The sequence below is a fragment of the Typopeltis vanoorti genome, chromosome 10 (assembly GCF_054136105.1).
Source record: "Typopeltis vanoorti isolate ZY-2024b chromosome 10, IOZ_Tvanoo_1.0, whole genome shotgun sequence".
NCBI classification, from domain to species: domain Eukaryota; kingdom Metazoa; phylum Arthropoda; class Arachnida; order Uropygi; family Thelyphonidae; genus Typopeltis; species Typopeltis vanoorti.
This window is the reverse complement of record NC_143558.1, coordinates 18,215,461-18,230,193: the sequence shown is the minus strand read 5'-3', so window position 1 is coordinate 18,230,193 and position 14,733 is coordinate 18,215,461. Positions and strand designations below refer to the sequence as shown.

The following is a 14,733-nucleotide window of genomic DNA, read 5'->3' as shown; positions in this document are numbered from 1 at the left end:
ATTGAAAATAACAACTACATTGTGAATGGAGAACCTATAGAACAAGTAAAACATTTCTGCTACCTAGGTCTCAGTAGATCACAGTATGGTGATTGCTCTTCTAAGCACGACACCCAGACCAATACCGAGGTCATTTGGGGACGATTTGGTGCCCCCATGTCACACCTGAATGGTGCGGCGTAGGAAGCAGCCCGCATAGTCTCATCGGCCGCCTTGATGCTTCCATTCTAGTGTCATCGCCAGAGTGATCGCACCGTGACAGTACGTCTCCTCCCTATTCGCTAATGTCCCACTCAAAGAAACCCTTTAGCTCATCCAAGCCAAGTTTCCTCCCGATATCTTTGCCCTATTTCAGTTCACAATGAACTCAGGCTATTTCGTTTGGCAAGGAAAGTTCTACAAACAGAGGGGACAGCCATGGGTTCACCACTTTCGCCACCCTTGGCCAATTTCTTTATGGAGACATTTGAAGAGAAAGCCTTAAACTCCGCCCCACAAAAACCCACTATTTGGCTTCGTTATGTGGATGATGTGTTTGCTATTTGGCCACATGGCTCAGACACACTCCACTCCTTCCTAACACACTTAAACAACCAACATCCCAGAGTCCAGTTCACCTTAGAAAAAGAGGAAAACAACACCCTCCCCTTCCTAGACACTTTAATCACCCGCCAGCTTGATGGATCTTTGGTTTTCTCTGTTTACAGAAAACCCACCCACACTGGCAGATACATTCACCAGCAATCCCCCCCCCCCACAACAATATGGGGTGATAAAAACACTATATAACAGGGCAAAATTAATCTGCTCAGATGACAAGGCCTTGACTATTGAACTAAACCACATCCTCAACACTTTCTTAGCCAATGGCTATAACCCCCAAAAATTCCAAAAAATACTAAAACCTGTAAACCACAACCCCCCTCCACAATAAAGATTACACCAAGTCTATCACCATCCCCTACATCCAGGGCACCTCTTAAAAAAATAACCAGTATCCTCAAAAAATATGACCTTACTTCCTGTTACTGACTATATAAAAAGTTGGCATCCCTTATCCGCTCTACCAAAGACCAACCACTTCCCCTAGACCTACCTGGTGTATACCAGGTCCCTTGCAGCTGCAAATTGTCCTACTTTGGCCAAACAGGCAGAACAACAAATATCAGGATTTCAGAACACCAAGACTACATCCGGTTTCACCAGTACAGCCGCTCTGGGCTGGCTGACCATGCCTTAGATACCCACCATAAAATTCTTTGGAAGAAAACAAAAATAATCCATCGCAGCAAGTTTAAATACGAAAGATTATTCAAAGAATCTTCAGCAGCTCTAAAAAACGTTCCTAACCTCAACAAATTTGGGTGCATGAAACTGCCCCAAATTTGGGAGACTTTCATTATGAGAACTTCAGCCCAACTGCCAAGACTACCAAATTAGCCTGCAAGAGGGCACCATTAGGACTTTAGGAACAATATTAGTTTCTTGCTTTCTTCCTCATTTGCTTTGTGTTAGTTCCTGAGTGCACATACCATATCTTTATGTTCCCGAAGATGGCAATGTGACATTGCCGAAATATAGAAGTTATTCATTAAAGTTACCTTTAATTAATATACTTTATATGCGTTGTTAATTCCGTAAACTAATTACCAGTTATGTCTAACCAACGTATAACTCTTACTACTAGAACCAACCAGTCGTGACAGTACAAAAGCAATTCCGGCTAGTGCTGCCTTTTATCATGCGAGGCACGAATGTTATCATTGCATTGACTAGATGGGATTCTGACCTAGAGGCATCAGTTCATGTTAAATTAAATAAATATCATATTAAAAATGAGGATGTTATGAAAGAACTTGACATTGTCAGCATTCGGGAATGCATTTGCATAACTAATCTTAGGTGGTATGGTCATTTAAACAGAATGGGAATGGAAAAATTACCAAAATAAGTGTTCTTTGCCAGGTTGGCAGGAAGAAGACCTAGAGGAAGACCAAAACATAGGTGGAGTGATATGGTAAAAAGTGCCTTAGGAGATAAAAATATAAGATAATCTTAGGTGGTATGGTCATTTAAACAGAATGGGAATGGAAAAATTACCAAAATAAGTGTTCTTTGCCAGGTTGGCAGGAAGAAGACCTAGAGGAAGACCAAAACATAGGTGGAGTGATATGGTAAAAAGTGCCTTAGGAGATTAAAATATAAGATCTGATAATGTTGGAGTCTTGACAGGTAACAGGTTTGGAGGAAAATTGTAGATAGGAGGTTAGTAATGATGTAAATTTTTCATGTGGTAGTAGTAGTATCATATTCTGTACACCCCCTGGGATTCCTTAAATGACGCCATAAAAATAAATTTTATTATACATATAATCAAGTAAAATGCAGCCTTTGTGTGGTGAACAACCTGCACGCCTACATGGGGCAGCCCTGTTTAAAAGTATGTTAGCAAGAACATGAATACGATAATTTTTGCTTAGAAAGTAGTGAATATGTAGAATGGAATTGCCAGAGGCAGTTTCAAGTGTTTTGTGATTATTAGTAAGTGTGGGCTGCCACCTATGAGTCTTTGGACTCTGTGCAGTTGACCATATATTAATAATGATATTCCAATAGGAGATATTAAGCTTAAGTTCTTTTTTTTTTTTTTTTTACAAATGACATTATTCTCTTAAATACAACAATCCCTCGATTAATTGCCTCCAATTAGCACATAATTTTTTTTCTATACCCAAATTCGATTATTTCGCCTATACACATCTTAAAGATAAATGCTACTGATTTAAAAAAATTTCTGTCTATTTTATGCATTTTTTATGGCTAACTATTTTAAAAATCACTCACCGAGATGAAATAATTTCGTTATACTGATTTAAAATATTTTACAAAGTTATTTTTTTAATTGCATACAGTGCTACACTATTTTCATGTACACTATGTTCCATATTTACTGCCAAAATTTATTAATCTCATTGGAAGAAAAACTTGAAATAATAAAGAAAAATGAACAAATTAAATTCCCTTCTAGATGAGGTGATAAGTTTAGATGCAGACGCAATAGAAAGGCTAAAAACACATTTCGCAAGACCTCCTAGATTTTATGGTCTACCTAAAATACACAAGACAGATATTCTTCTTTATCCTATAGTGGACTGTATTGATTCACCTACTTATCACATAGCTAAATATTTAGCGAAATTATTAAAATCATATATAGGCAAATCACGCTCTTTTTTGAAACACTTCGGATTTCCTAAATAAATTAAAAAATATCTCATTACAACCTACTGATCTTATGGTGAGCTTCGATGTAGAATCTATATACTAACGTACCTCTCAAAGTGACTTTACAATTACTTGCTGACATCTTCCCACAAGACATTATAAAATTCTTTGATTTCGTGATGCACTCTGGATATTTCTTGTGTCAAAACAAATTCTACAACCAAGTTGAAGGAACGGCCATAGGAAGTCCACTTTCACCTGCTCTAGCCAACTTTTATTTGGAACATCTAGAAGATGTCCTGTTTTCATCTATATTCCCTAAACCATCTTTTTGGGTAAGATATATAGATGATATCTTTTCAGTGTGGCCTCATAACAGTGATTCCTTGCCTTTTTAGCCAGAATCAATTCCTTACATCCTCGTATTAAGTTTACCATGGAGATTGAAAAAGACAACAAGTTATCCTTTTTAGATGTCCTCCTCATCCATTCAACTTCAGGTATTCTATCAACAACAGTTTACAGAAAACCCACTTTTACTCGATGTTATATTCTCAAACAATCTGCTCAACATCCTTATAAAAAAACAGAATCATAAAATGTTTAATCCAATGAGCTAGAACTAATTGTTCAACTTCTCATGAATTACAGAAAGAACTTTCAACTATCAAATATCACATGAAATTAAATGGCTTCTCTGAAAAAAGTACACAACATCTTTTCGATTCCAACAATCCAATCCAGAACAACAAAGATTCATACGTCGAGTTCCAATTCCATATACTTCCGGGATTTCAGAACCAATTTCAAGAATTCTGAAGAAATATGATTTAACAACTACTTATATACCTATCGACAAAATATCCACCTATTTCCCTTCTTCTAAAGATAAACGCTCAACTATGTCTCTGCCTGGTGTGTATCAAGTTCCTTGTAACTGCAATCGTCCTACTTTGGATGCTCTATAGAAAAAAGAATTCAAGAACATCAACCATACATTTAGCACAACAAATGCGATAAGTCTGGATTAGCTTAGCACAGGATAGAGACAAGCCACAACATCCTCTGGTCCAAGACTCACCTACTACACAGATGTCGCTATAAATTTGAACACCTATTCAGAGAATGCTGAGGCCTTACTTCAACGCCCTAATTTGAATCAAAATGACTGTATTTCCTTATCAAAAATATGAGAAAGTTTAATCAGGATAACACTTTTTTTTTTTTTTTAAATTGAGACTTATAATTCCTACATTAGTCTAATGTTATTTATAAATTAAGATTATTACATGAAATTGTGAATTAATACCTATAGTTTAATCATCACTCTGATGAAATTTTTCCTCTCTTTAATACTTAGCAATGTAACATCACGTGGTTCGTTCTACTTTTGAATGATCAATTGTTGGTATTCCACCTTGTTAAAAAACTGTTCCTATGTAGCCATTGAAGGTAGTCTGTTATTTTCAGACTGAAATATTTGGCAAATATTAAAATAATCTTCTGTTTATGTGTCTATAATTCTTAATTCTTGAACAAAGCGAGTCCAGAGCAAAGATAGGACAAGAACACAAAAACGGGTGAATCAACTATATGAGCAATTTTAAGCAAAGCTGCTGAATACAAAGAGAAAGGTAAGGCTGCTTCAAGTTCATCATGCATGCATTCAAAATCAAAGTATTATAATGATTGAATTAGAGAGACTTTCTATATGGGTCGAAGATTGCAACCAAAAACAGATCCTGCTAATCACTGACCTTATTAAATCCAAACATTAAGTCTCTTTGCAACATATCAATGATGGAAAAGAAGAATTCCACTCTAGTGCTGGGTGGTTTGAGCATTTCAAAAAGAGAAATAGTCTGCATAATGTTCTAATCACAAGTGAAGCTGCAGGTGCAGATAAGGAGGTGGCTGAAAATTATCCAGAGATTTTGAAGAAAATTGTGGAAGAGGAGGGCTGTTTTGACCAACAAATATTTAATGCCATGAAACAGGCCTTTTTGGTAGCAAATGTCTTCTAGACTTTTCTGGCCAAATCAGAGAAATCTCATCCTGGTTATAAAGTCGACAAGTTGAATGAAATTACTGCTAGCAATATGTGAGCCTTTGGAAGCACATTCTCCAACATTGCAAACAATTTTAGAGGCTTTTCAAATGAATCTAAGTTAATTAAATCTCATTCTGAGAAATTAAGTGATTCTGACCTGCTAAATTTAGATGTGCAGTGGAAAGATCCTGAAGAATATAAAGAAAATTTAATCACTGACAAACTCAAAGAGATTTCACAGAAACAATTTGAAAATATTTTTTGTACAATCGACATTTTTAAGCAGCAATTCTTAGAGGCTGACCCTAATGAAGGAAGAAGCAGTAGAGCCATACCGTCATTTGTATGAAAAAAAAAAACAGAATGCCAGCCAAACTGCGTTACTCAATTCTGTATTAAGAAGTAGAATAATAAATTTATATTCTGAATATGTTTTATTGTCTTTCAGCTTCATGGATTTCCTTTAATTATGCCCTGAGATATACCCTAATTCTTTTATTAAAAAAAAAAAAAAAAAAAAATTAAGGGTCGTAAAAGAAATTTGAGGAATGAATATACTTTTGCCCATAGGTTATTATATTTGATTAATGCACCTGTTTTAAAGAACACATTAGGTTCATTAATCGTGGGATTGCTGTATGCTATGTCTTGTTGGCCGAGTGGTTAGCGTATCTCCTCTCTAGCCAAAAAGGCTGCAGGTTCAAATCCTGCTGTGGGCATGGATGTTTGTGATTGTCTGTAAAAATAATAGGGTGGTGGTGAGCAGTAGATGGTTGTGGTTCATTGTAGTTGGTGGAAACAGAGAGAGAAGTAGAGTAGGTGCCCTCCCTCGATGAACCTTTGGACTCCTTGGAGGTGTCATATAATAATAATATAATATTATTAATAATAAGTAATTAATGAGACAAATGTAGCAATCAGCAATTTTTCATTTTAGCTATTTAGGCAACATCACTTAGAAATTTATTTTTGGTTTTGGTGAATGTGGAAAATTAAATATAGAAACAGATGACAGTATACAGCACATATGGCAACTTGCGGGCCAGATCTGGCCCTCTACTTCTTTTGATCTGGCCCTAATCTATTTCAGTGAAGTTTGTCTGATTCGTGGTGGGAGAAAACATGGTGTGTTCTACTAACTCACGTTAAGCTGATGTCATATGATTTGTGCAAAAACACTGTTTTCTCCAACCAAGGTCTCTTTCTCACTTTGACTAGCGGCATGTGTGAACGCATTACAACATGTCAGTTCGGTACTTGCGTTGGTGTTGTGCTTTGTTCAGTGCCTGCATTGATGTTGTGTTCTGTTCAGTGCCTGTGGTGTAGAAGACAGTTTTGTTTGACAGTTCTGAATATCGCTTATAAATTTGGGACAATGTCAGGGGTTATTGCAAAAAAAAAGAAAAGTAGATGCAGAGAATCATCAATTTCAAGACAACTGGACAGAGGATTATTATTTTATTCTGAATAAAGGTTTGCCTGTATGTTTGCTGTGCAGCGAATCCATATCTGTCAACAAAAAATACAACTTGAAGTGACAATTTACTTCGAGACATGTGGATCACCCAAAAATTGATGGACAACTACGAAAAGATGAAATACAGAAGTTGAAGAAGAACTTGGATACCCAGCAGCAAATGTTCAACAAGCAAAGATTTTTTTTTCGCTTACCACAAAGCCAGCTTTGTGGTAAGCGAAAAAATCGCTAAGCATTCTAAGTCATTTGGTGAAGGAGAATTTATCAAAGAATGTCTGCTGGATGTTTCAAATATAATATGTCCTGAAAAGAAAAAAAAAGACTTTGAGAATATTCGTTTGTCGAGACGTACTATTGTCCGACGGATAGAAATTATGGCTGATGATATCAAAAAAAGTTTAAAAGAGAAGATTGCTAGATTGGAAGCATTTTCAATTGCTTTGATTGACAGCACTGATGCCTCCGATACAACACAACTAGCAATATTTTTTCAAGGAGTTGATGCAGATTTCAATATCACAGAAGAATTATTGGCGCTTCGGCCGTTAAAAGGAACAACTACCAGTGAAGATATATTTGAAACAGTCAACACAGTCTTCGAGAGATTTGGGCTTAAATGGAGTTCACTATCTGGCATATGCACTGATGGAGCCCCTGCAATGGTTGGTGCACAGAAGGGATTTATTGGAAAAGTTCATGAAAGAGCAATAGAACTACAAATTCTTCCAGAAAATGTAACAAATTTTCACTGCATTATCCACCAACAAAATCTGTGTTGCAAAATCAATTAAATTCACAAATGTTATGGAAGTTGTAGTAGCCAGTATTAGCTTTATTAAACCACGTGCACTTAATCACCGCCAATTTAAGGAGTATTTGGCAGACCTATTTTCGGATTATGAAGATGTGTCTTATTATTGTGAAGTGAGGTGGTTGAGTAAAGGTAAAATGTTTAAACGATTTTATGATCTAAGACAAGACAAGACATTGCAGATTTTATGGACATAAAAGGAAACACAATTAACCAAGTAAAAGATGATGAGTGGGTGTGTGATTTAGCATTCCTTGTAGATGTCATCGGATACCTAAACGAACTGAATCTTAAATTCCAAAAACAAGGACAATCAGTTCATGAACTGTATGGACATGTCAAAGCTTTTTGTAATAAACTAAGATTGTTGGAAAGTCAGATAAGAGCTAAAAATTGTTATCATTTTCCTACTCTAGCAAGTCATAAAAATATCCCTTATAATTGTTATGGAGATGAACTGAAGGCAATAGAGAAATTTGATACAAGGTTTGCTGACTTCAAAAACAAAGACTCCACATTCGCTATATTTGCTCGTCCGATGGATGCTGATGTACATAATGTGCCAGAAAACTTACAGATGGAACTTATTGAGCTTCAGGTGGATTTACTGTTAAAAACACAATTTAACAACATTGCTTTGACGGATTTTTATAAATTTTATTTGGTCGAAGAAAAATACAGTCATACCCTGAAGTTGTGTGGTAGGTGGGACCAACAAAAAGTGCGTAAGTCGAATTCGCGTAACTCGGGGTATAATTTTGCATGTAATTTATATATACAAACATACAAAATATTAGTTAATTGGGACCAAAGGTTTATAAAAACACGTATATTTTTTAAGAAATATAATCATAATTGTAGTTTTTAGTACATTAAAAAAAAAAGAAAGTTATTTCGATGTCAATGGTTTCATAAAATCTAATAGAGTTGTCTGACGGCATAATGTATTTTTCTTGGCACGCAAAATTTCTTCTTAGCAAGCCAATGATTTTTTTATTACTTGCCTTGTGGCTACAATTCGTTCCTCATTAGAATCTATGTCCTCCAAAATCTGTAAACCTTTCTTTTATGATTGTTCTTACTGTGGATTCCTGTTGCTCGAACTTCTTTACTTGCTCACAGATTTTTATTCCACCTTCAAAATCCTTAATAATGTTGAGTTTTGTTTCCAAAGTCAATGTTTTTCTTTTCTTGTTAGCTGTAGAAGAATCGGACTTGTTTCCTTTGGACGAAATTATTATTTTTTATGTGATAAAATTTTTATCAAGAACATAACATTAAACAATTGCAAGGTTTGTAGACTATGAAATTCGTGTATGAATGAAGACCACGCAAAACACGTCAGTGCTTGTTCACAGCATGTGGCCGGTGCCAGAAAGATACGACTAGTGGTGAGGCGTGAAGCAGGACAGGAATATGTACATATAAGAAACCGCGTAACTCTGGATTCGCGTAAGTCAGGGCATGACTATATACGAATTTATGCGCCTTTTCAAGAAAAATCATTTATCTTTTCGGCAGCAGATATATGTGTGAACAGTTTTTTTTTGAGGATGAAATACAATAAATCAAAAATTCGGAGAAGAATAACGGACGAAAACCTCAAAAATTCTATGCGATTATCCTTAGGTAATATCAATGTCAATATTGATAGTCTCGTAGTTGAAGTACAAGGCCAATCTTCACATTAAATTGTTATGTCGTTCATTATATTATAAAATTTATGTAGAGCTTTATACCAAAGCATTATATTATAAATAAATGAAATATGAAGTAGCAACTTGTTTTAATTCATTTAATATTAATTTATTTTAATATATTGATCCGGCCCTTGACTCGGAGACAGAATGGTAATTCTGTCTCCGAGTCAAGGGCCAGAACTAGGAAAGGTTGCCCATGCCTGGTATACAGCATATCAGTATAATGGAATTCAATCCAATTCCAGCTAATGGTAGGCTAAACAGTATTCAAACCAGTATTATCATATGGATCTTGAAAGGTGGGGTGGTGTGGGTGGAATTTCTTCCAAGACTGGAAACTAAATATGAGAATTCTGTAGAGATTTCTGGGAATATGATTAAAAGAAAAAAAAATCTAAGGATGAAATGTTGGTAAAGTACCTGGTTAATTTGGTCCTTTTCTGTCCATTCACCTATTCAGAAATTTGCTGATCAGAATTTATGTATAATATAACACATCAATCCTTTTTGTTGTTCAATTGTTTTCCAACACACGATTAGAGTGGAATGTGCAGTGTACACAAAATTCAGTGGGTGAGCAAATATCTTACAAGCTATCAGCAGTTTGATTTACAAAGTATTTGTTGCATTTAAATTAACAGTGTTAATTTGTGGCAGTTCACATATAATTTCTATATATATATATATAATATTAACCACACTACCAGCCAAGGCATCTACAGATGTCAAAGTTATCATGCATGCGAAGTACATATTCGAATTGTAATACCATTGATATCATATTGAAATATATGATGGATACGAAGCGTAGGAGGATGCGTATTTGATCCACAATGGCCGGTAAGGTGGTTAATGGGTCTGGATATCAGTATTCTCCCATCTTCATGTTCTCTCATAATGAAATAGACAGTTATGTTCTACTTTTGGATTTTTACACATGCAATATAATGACTTCAGCATGCTCATTTGTGAAATAATTTTAAAACTACCTGCTGTAATTAATTTTGTTCTATTCCAAACAGACCAAGTGAATATTGGAGAATTTTCTTTTTCAGATGTATTGCTTTAAGTAGTTTGGGTATTTATTTATATGAAGAGCTTACACTTAAAACCAGCCATTCTAAGATAAGGGAAGCTATTAATGTTCTTCTTGCTGCTCTTACAGTAAGTTGGTGATTTGTAATTTTCAATATATTTGTGTACATTAGAGTTTAAAATTTTAAAATGAATGTACATTAGAGTGTTCTCTCTTTTTTTGGTTATGAAAAATCAACTATTAGGCAGATGAATTAAGAGATTTTATTACAATATATTAGCTAATTTGTTTACTGTTATATGGAATCTTGTCTAAACTAGAAGAATATATGAGATGTTAATCACTGCATTTTATTTTTTCAGTGAATAGCACTTGATCTGTATTAAAACTTTGATGCATAGAATATCCACATGATGTTACAGATTTTACTTTAATACTTTTTAATCAATCCAGAACATTAGAAGAATCCACTTTGTCATTATTAGGATATCCATTGAATTCTCTGTCTTGTAAGAAAGCTAACTCAATGCTGCATATTATGATATTGAACTATCATAAGAAATCCAATTTATGTTGCACATGCTGATGAAGCCCTTGAAAACAGTCATCCCATTAGCTTACCACCCACAAAAATTCCATTTTCATTTTGCCACCAGGAGCTATACATATGCATCCAATTTTGGAAATGGGCATTTGTATAAACTGATAGCACTGGAAGTTTATCATGGCAGTTTGGGGAAGAACTGATACATACTTTTCATCATGCAGTATTATACTGTTAATTTGCTTATTGCAAAAGCCTGAGTGACATAAAACCATAGTTTTTAGAGAAGGTATCCAGTTTATGTAATCCTTGGTCCACTCATGGTACTAAAATTCATTATATATCTTTTAAGTGCAGTTATCTTAACCTTATCGGCATTCTCCATCCATTTCACAATGTGTTTTGGAATCTATCTGAGCAGTAATCGCCTTGAATTACTGCTCAGATATATGTATCCAGAGGTGGGGGTGCCTTTTTTGTGTAATTATTGCTGTTCTCATCACAGTCATAACTATTGTTGTCTTCCTTTTAACTATTTTCATTATGAATTCCCTTCTAATTTGTATCATCAGCCATAAACCAGTATGTTTCACTTTCTTACACCCATAATTGGATTTACCTGCACTTAAAATTTTAGGGCCATTACTATTTAACTTGTATATTAATGATATTGGTGAAAATTTGGATGGAGATATTCAGTTATTTGCAGATGATACAAAGTTGGGACAAACCATAAAGAGTAGGGAAGATGTTGTGGCCTTGCAAGAAGACTTGAATAAATTGAGTGATTGGGCAAGCAAATGGAGATGTGAGTTCATTGTTGCAAAATGTAAGGTTTTAAAATTTGGAAAACAAAGATGGGATGTAGAATTTATGCTTGGTGAGAATATATTGTTGGAGGTAGAGGAAATAAGAGATCTGGGGGTGATAATGGATAAGAATCTAAAATTTAGGGGACACATCGCCAAAATTGTGAAGACAACACAAAGACTTCTGGGAATGATGCGGAGAACATTGACATGTAGAAGTAGGAAGATTCTTGTTCCATTGTATAAGGCTTTGATTAGGCCACACATGGACTATTGTGCCCAGATTTGGTCACCGGGTTTTCAGAAGGATGAAGAGATGTTGGAAAGGGTCCAAAGGAGACTGACTAAGGTAGTTTCTGATCTCTGGAATGTTGAGTATGAGGAAAGATTGAGAAGATGTAATTTGCAGAGTCTGGTGGAGAGAAGGAAGAGGGGAGATATGATAGAGACCTACAAGTTGGTAAGGGGTTGTTATAAGATCAATGGTGGAGAAATTCTACAGAGAATAGTGGGAGATCAGGGGAAAACCAGAGGTCATCCCTGGAAACTGTATAAAGAGGGTGTGAGTAGGGGAGTGAGAGGCAGGTTTTTTTTCATGCAGAGTTGTGAATGATTGGAATGCCTTGCCTGAGAGTGTGGTGTCTGCAAGGAGTTTGAGTGTGTTTAAGACATGGTATGATGAGATGTGTGTGATAAAAGGACCTTCCAGATGAGTCTTTGACACCATGAGGTCTTGGGAAATAATAATAATAATAAAACCTTACTTCAAACTAACCCAATATTTTTTGCTCCTAGCACCAGGACATTTGTGTTACCTGTGATCACCATTGTAATAATTTTATTTCTCTTATTACACTTCCAACTTTAATTTCTGAAAAACAGTGCTAAACATCTTAAATCTCCACAACTCTCTGGCTGGTTTAGCAGGAATACTTTCATCCCATGTAATTACCACAAGATCCCTACTTCCTCTATATCTTCTATTATAACTCTACCAAGTGTGTATGAAGCATCACATTTTTGAAGCCAGAAATGCTGCATTTTGAAAATAAACATGATGCTTTTCAAGTCCAGTCTCAAATAAGAACTGTTGTGGTCTCATAACAGAAATCATCTATCTAAAGACTTTCTCAGAGATTCATGTCACAGTAGGATTCAAATCTGCAACCTGTTAGTTGGACAGTGGATATATTATCCAGTCAACCAAATAGTGTAAATCTATAGTAGTATATTAGCATTAGTATTACTGAGTGTTGAAAGCATTAGATTATCCAAAAATGCTGCTCTAGAGACAAAACATGGACATTTTTCAAGCCACTTTAAAATATTCCATATTTTCATCCAGTAAGTAATGGTTTCTCAATATGGGATGAAATTTGTCTACCATCTCAGAATATTTACAAATATTCATGCTGATAGTAGGTTTGGGATTCACACTTTTGCTGTGTTGGTTGGAGAGTGGAGACAGTCCATTCATCCAGTGTGGCCACTAGCATAATACAGTACATCTTATATCTTGTATATTATGACAGTCTTCATGTAACTTTCAACCTGACATTTGCTTCATATCATGCTGCTTTGTGATATGGTGCATTGTGGGAAAACTTGATTAGCCTGCATAGAGTGCCCATCTAAACTCAATAGAATACATTTGGAATGAACTGCTATGTTAGGTAGGACCAAACTCTTGTATCTAATGGTGGCGCATTAGTGTTCATGTCAAAGGAAGAGTCCAGGATAATTGTTTCATATTTTCAAAAATTGGTGGAGAGTATGTCTAGAAAAAAAGGTAGAAAGTGCAGTCAAAGCCAAGTAAGGACCTGTCTATTTGTGTGAGTGAGTACAGTTTAGGTTTTTCAGAAATATAGTGCTCTCCCAATACTTTGATAATGCCAATATATATATTGCAGTTACAGCAATATTCTTGAAATATAGACATCTGAGTATCAGCTCACTCTGAATCTCAGACATGCCAATACAGATTTTAAACATGTGATGTTGATTTGTGGTGAACACCAGTTTATAGTTAGTATGTTTGAAAATGTATTTGTATACTAATACTATAAACTGGTGTTCACCACCCAAAAAAACCTACAAAATCTCACACACACACACACACAAAAAAAATATTAGAACACCACAATGTTGTTTACAAATTTCCTTGCCAAAAAGACTGTGATGTCACCTACACTGGTTCTACTCTCAGGTCTTTATTGGCAAGACTACAAGAACACTTCCGTGACTGTAACATCCCTATTCCAGAACATTTAAACAATAAAAAGCACAGAATACAAAGTATAGAAAACAGAAATAGCAGTCCATGCCCTTGAACAGAAACATACCCCGCAAATTGACACGGCTATAATAATAGATATACAAGATAACAAAACAATGCTTAGAATATTGGAAATGATAGCCATAAAGTGTGACAAAAACTCAATAAACGTCCACCATCCCTACATAATCTCTCAGTGTTGGAAGCTCCATAACATAAAAATTAGGTCACGACTCCGACCAATAGGAAATAACACTGATACATCAAAGACAGAAACACCAAGCCGACATGACATAGCCCCCAATTCCCCCACAAGCTTCAAAAATGATGCACTGTCAAAATGGCTCACACCCCATTACTCCCACCACTTATTTATTTATTCATATGGAGTTTCCTCCCTTTTCCCTCCTCGTCCTTATTGGGACGAGTTGAGCCCCCTCATGGGGGTTAAGTATTTATGGCTGTAGATCTGTGTGTGTTCACGGGGCCGGTTTGCCTGCTTGCGAGATGAAAAACCCCAGATAAACTGGGGGATGGGGAGAAAACCCTGCTGTCCACGCCCAAGACCGGCTAACTTGGCTATGGCTGCACTTTCTACCTTTTTTTCTAGGCTCCTCAGCTCTCGGCTTTTAAGCTCCTCATGTCGGTGACAGGAATCAAACCCAGGACACTCCTTCCCCATGGTTGCGAAGCGCAAAGCCACTAGGCTAACTGCGCGGACACGCCCACCACTGAACTTATCCTATCATATCCTTCTCCAGAAAATTGTTTCTATTCTCGTCCCCTCCCCCCCTCCCAAAATATTC

At 35.8% G+C, this 14,733-nt stretch overlaps 1 protein-coding gene across 6 annotated transcripts in view; it reads left to right on the top strand.

Annotated features, from left to right (window-relative positions):
* LOC150102202 (ral GTPase-activating protein subunit alpha-1) overlaps positions 1–14,733 on the top strand; it is an 800,562-nt gene that overhangs the window by 431,418 nt on the left and 354,411 nt on the right. For all 6 annotated transcript variants that reach the window (XM_090398990.1, XM_090398987.1, XM_090398991.1 and 3 more), the window contains one exon: positions 10,319–10,427. In XM_090398990.1, the coding sequence (XP_090255116.1) occupies positions 10,319–10,427 (109 nt within the window). The remainder of the gene's footprint in view (positions 1–10,318; positions 10,428–14,733) is intronic.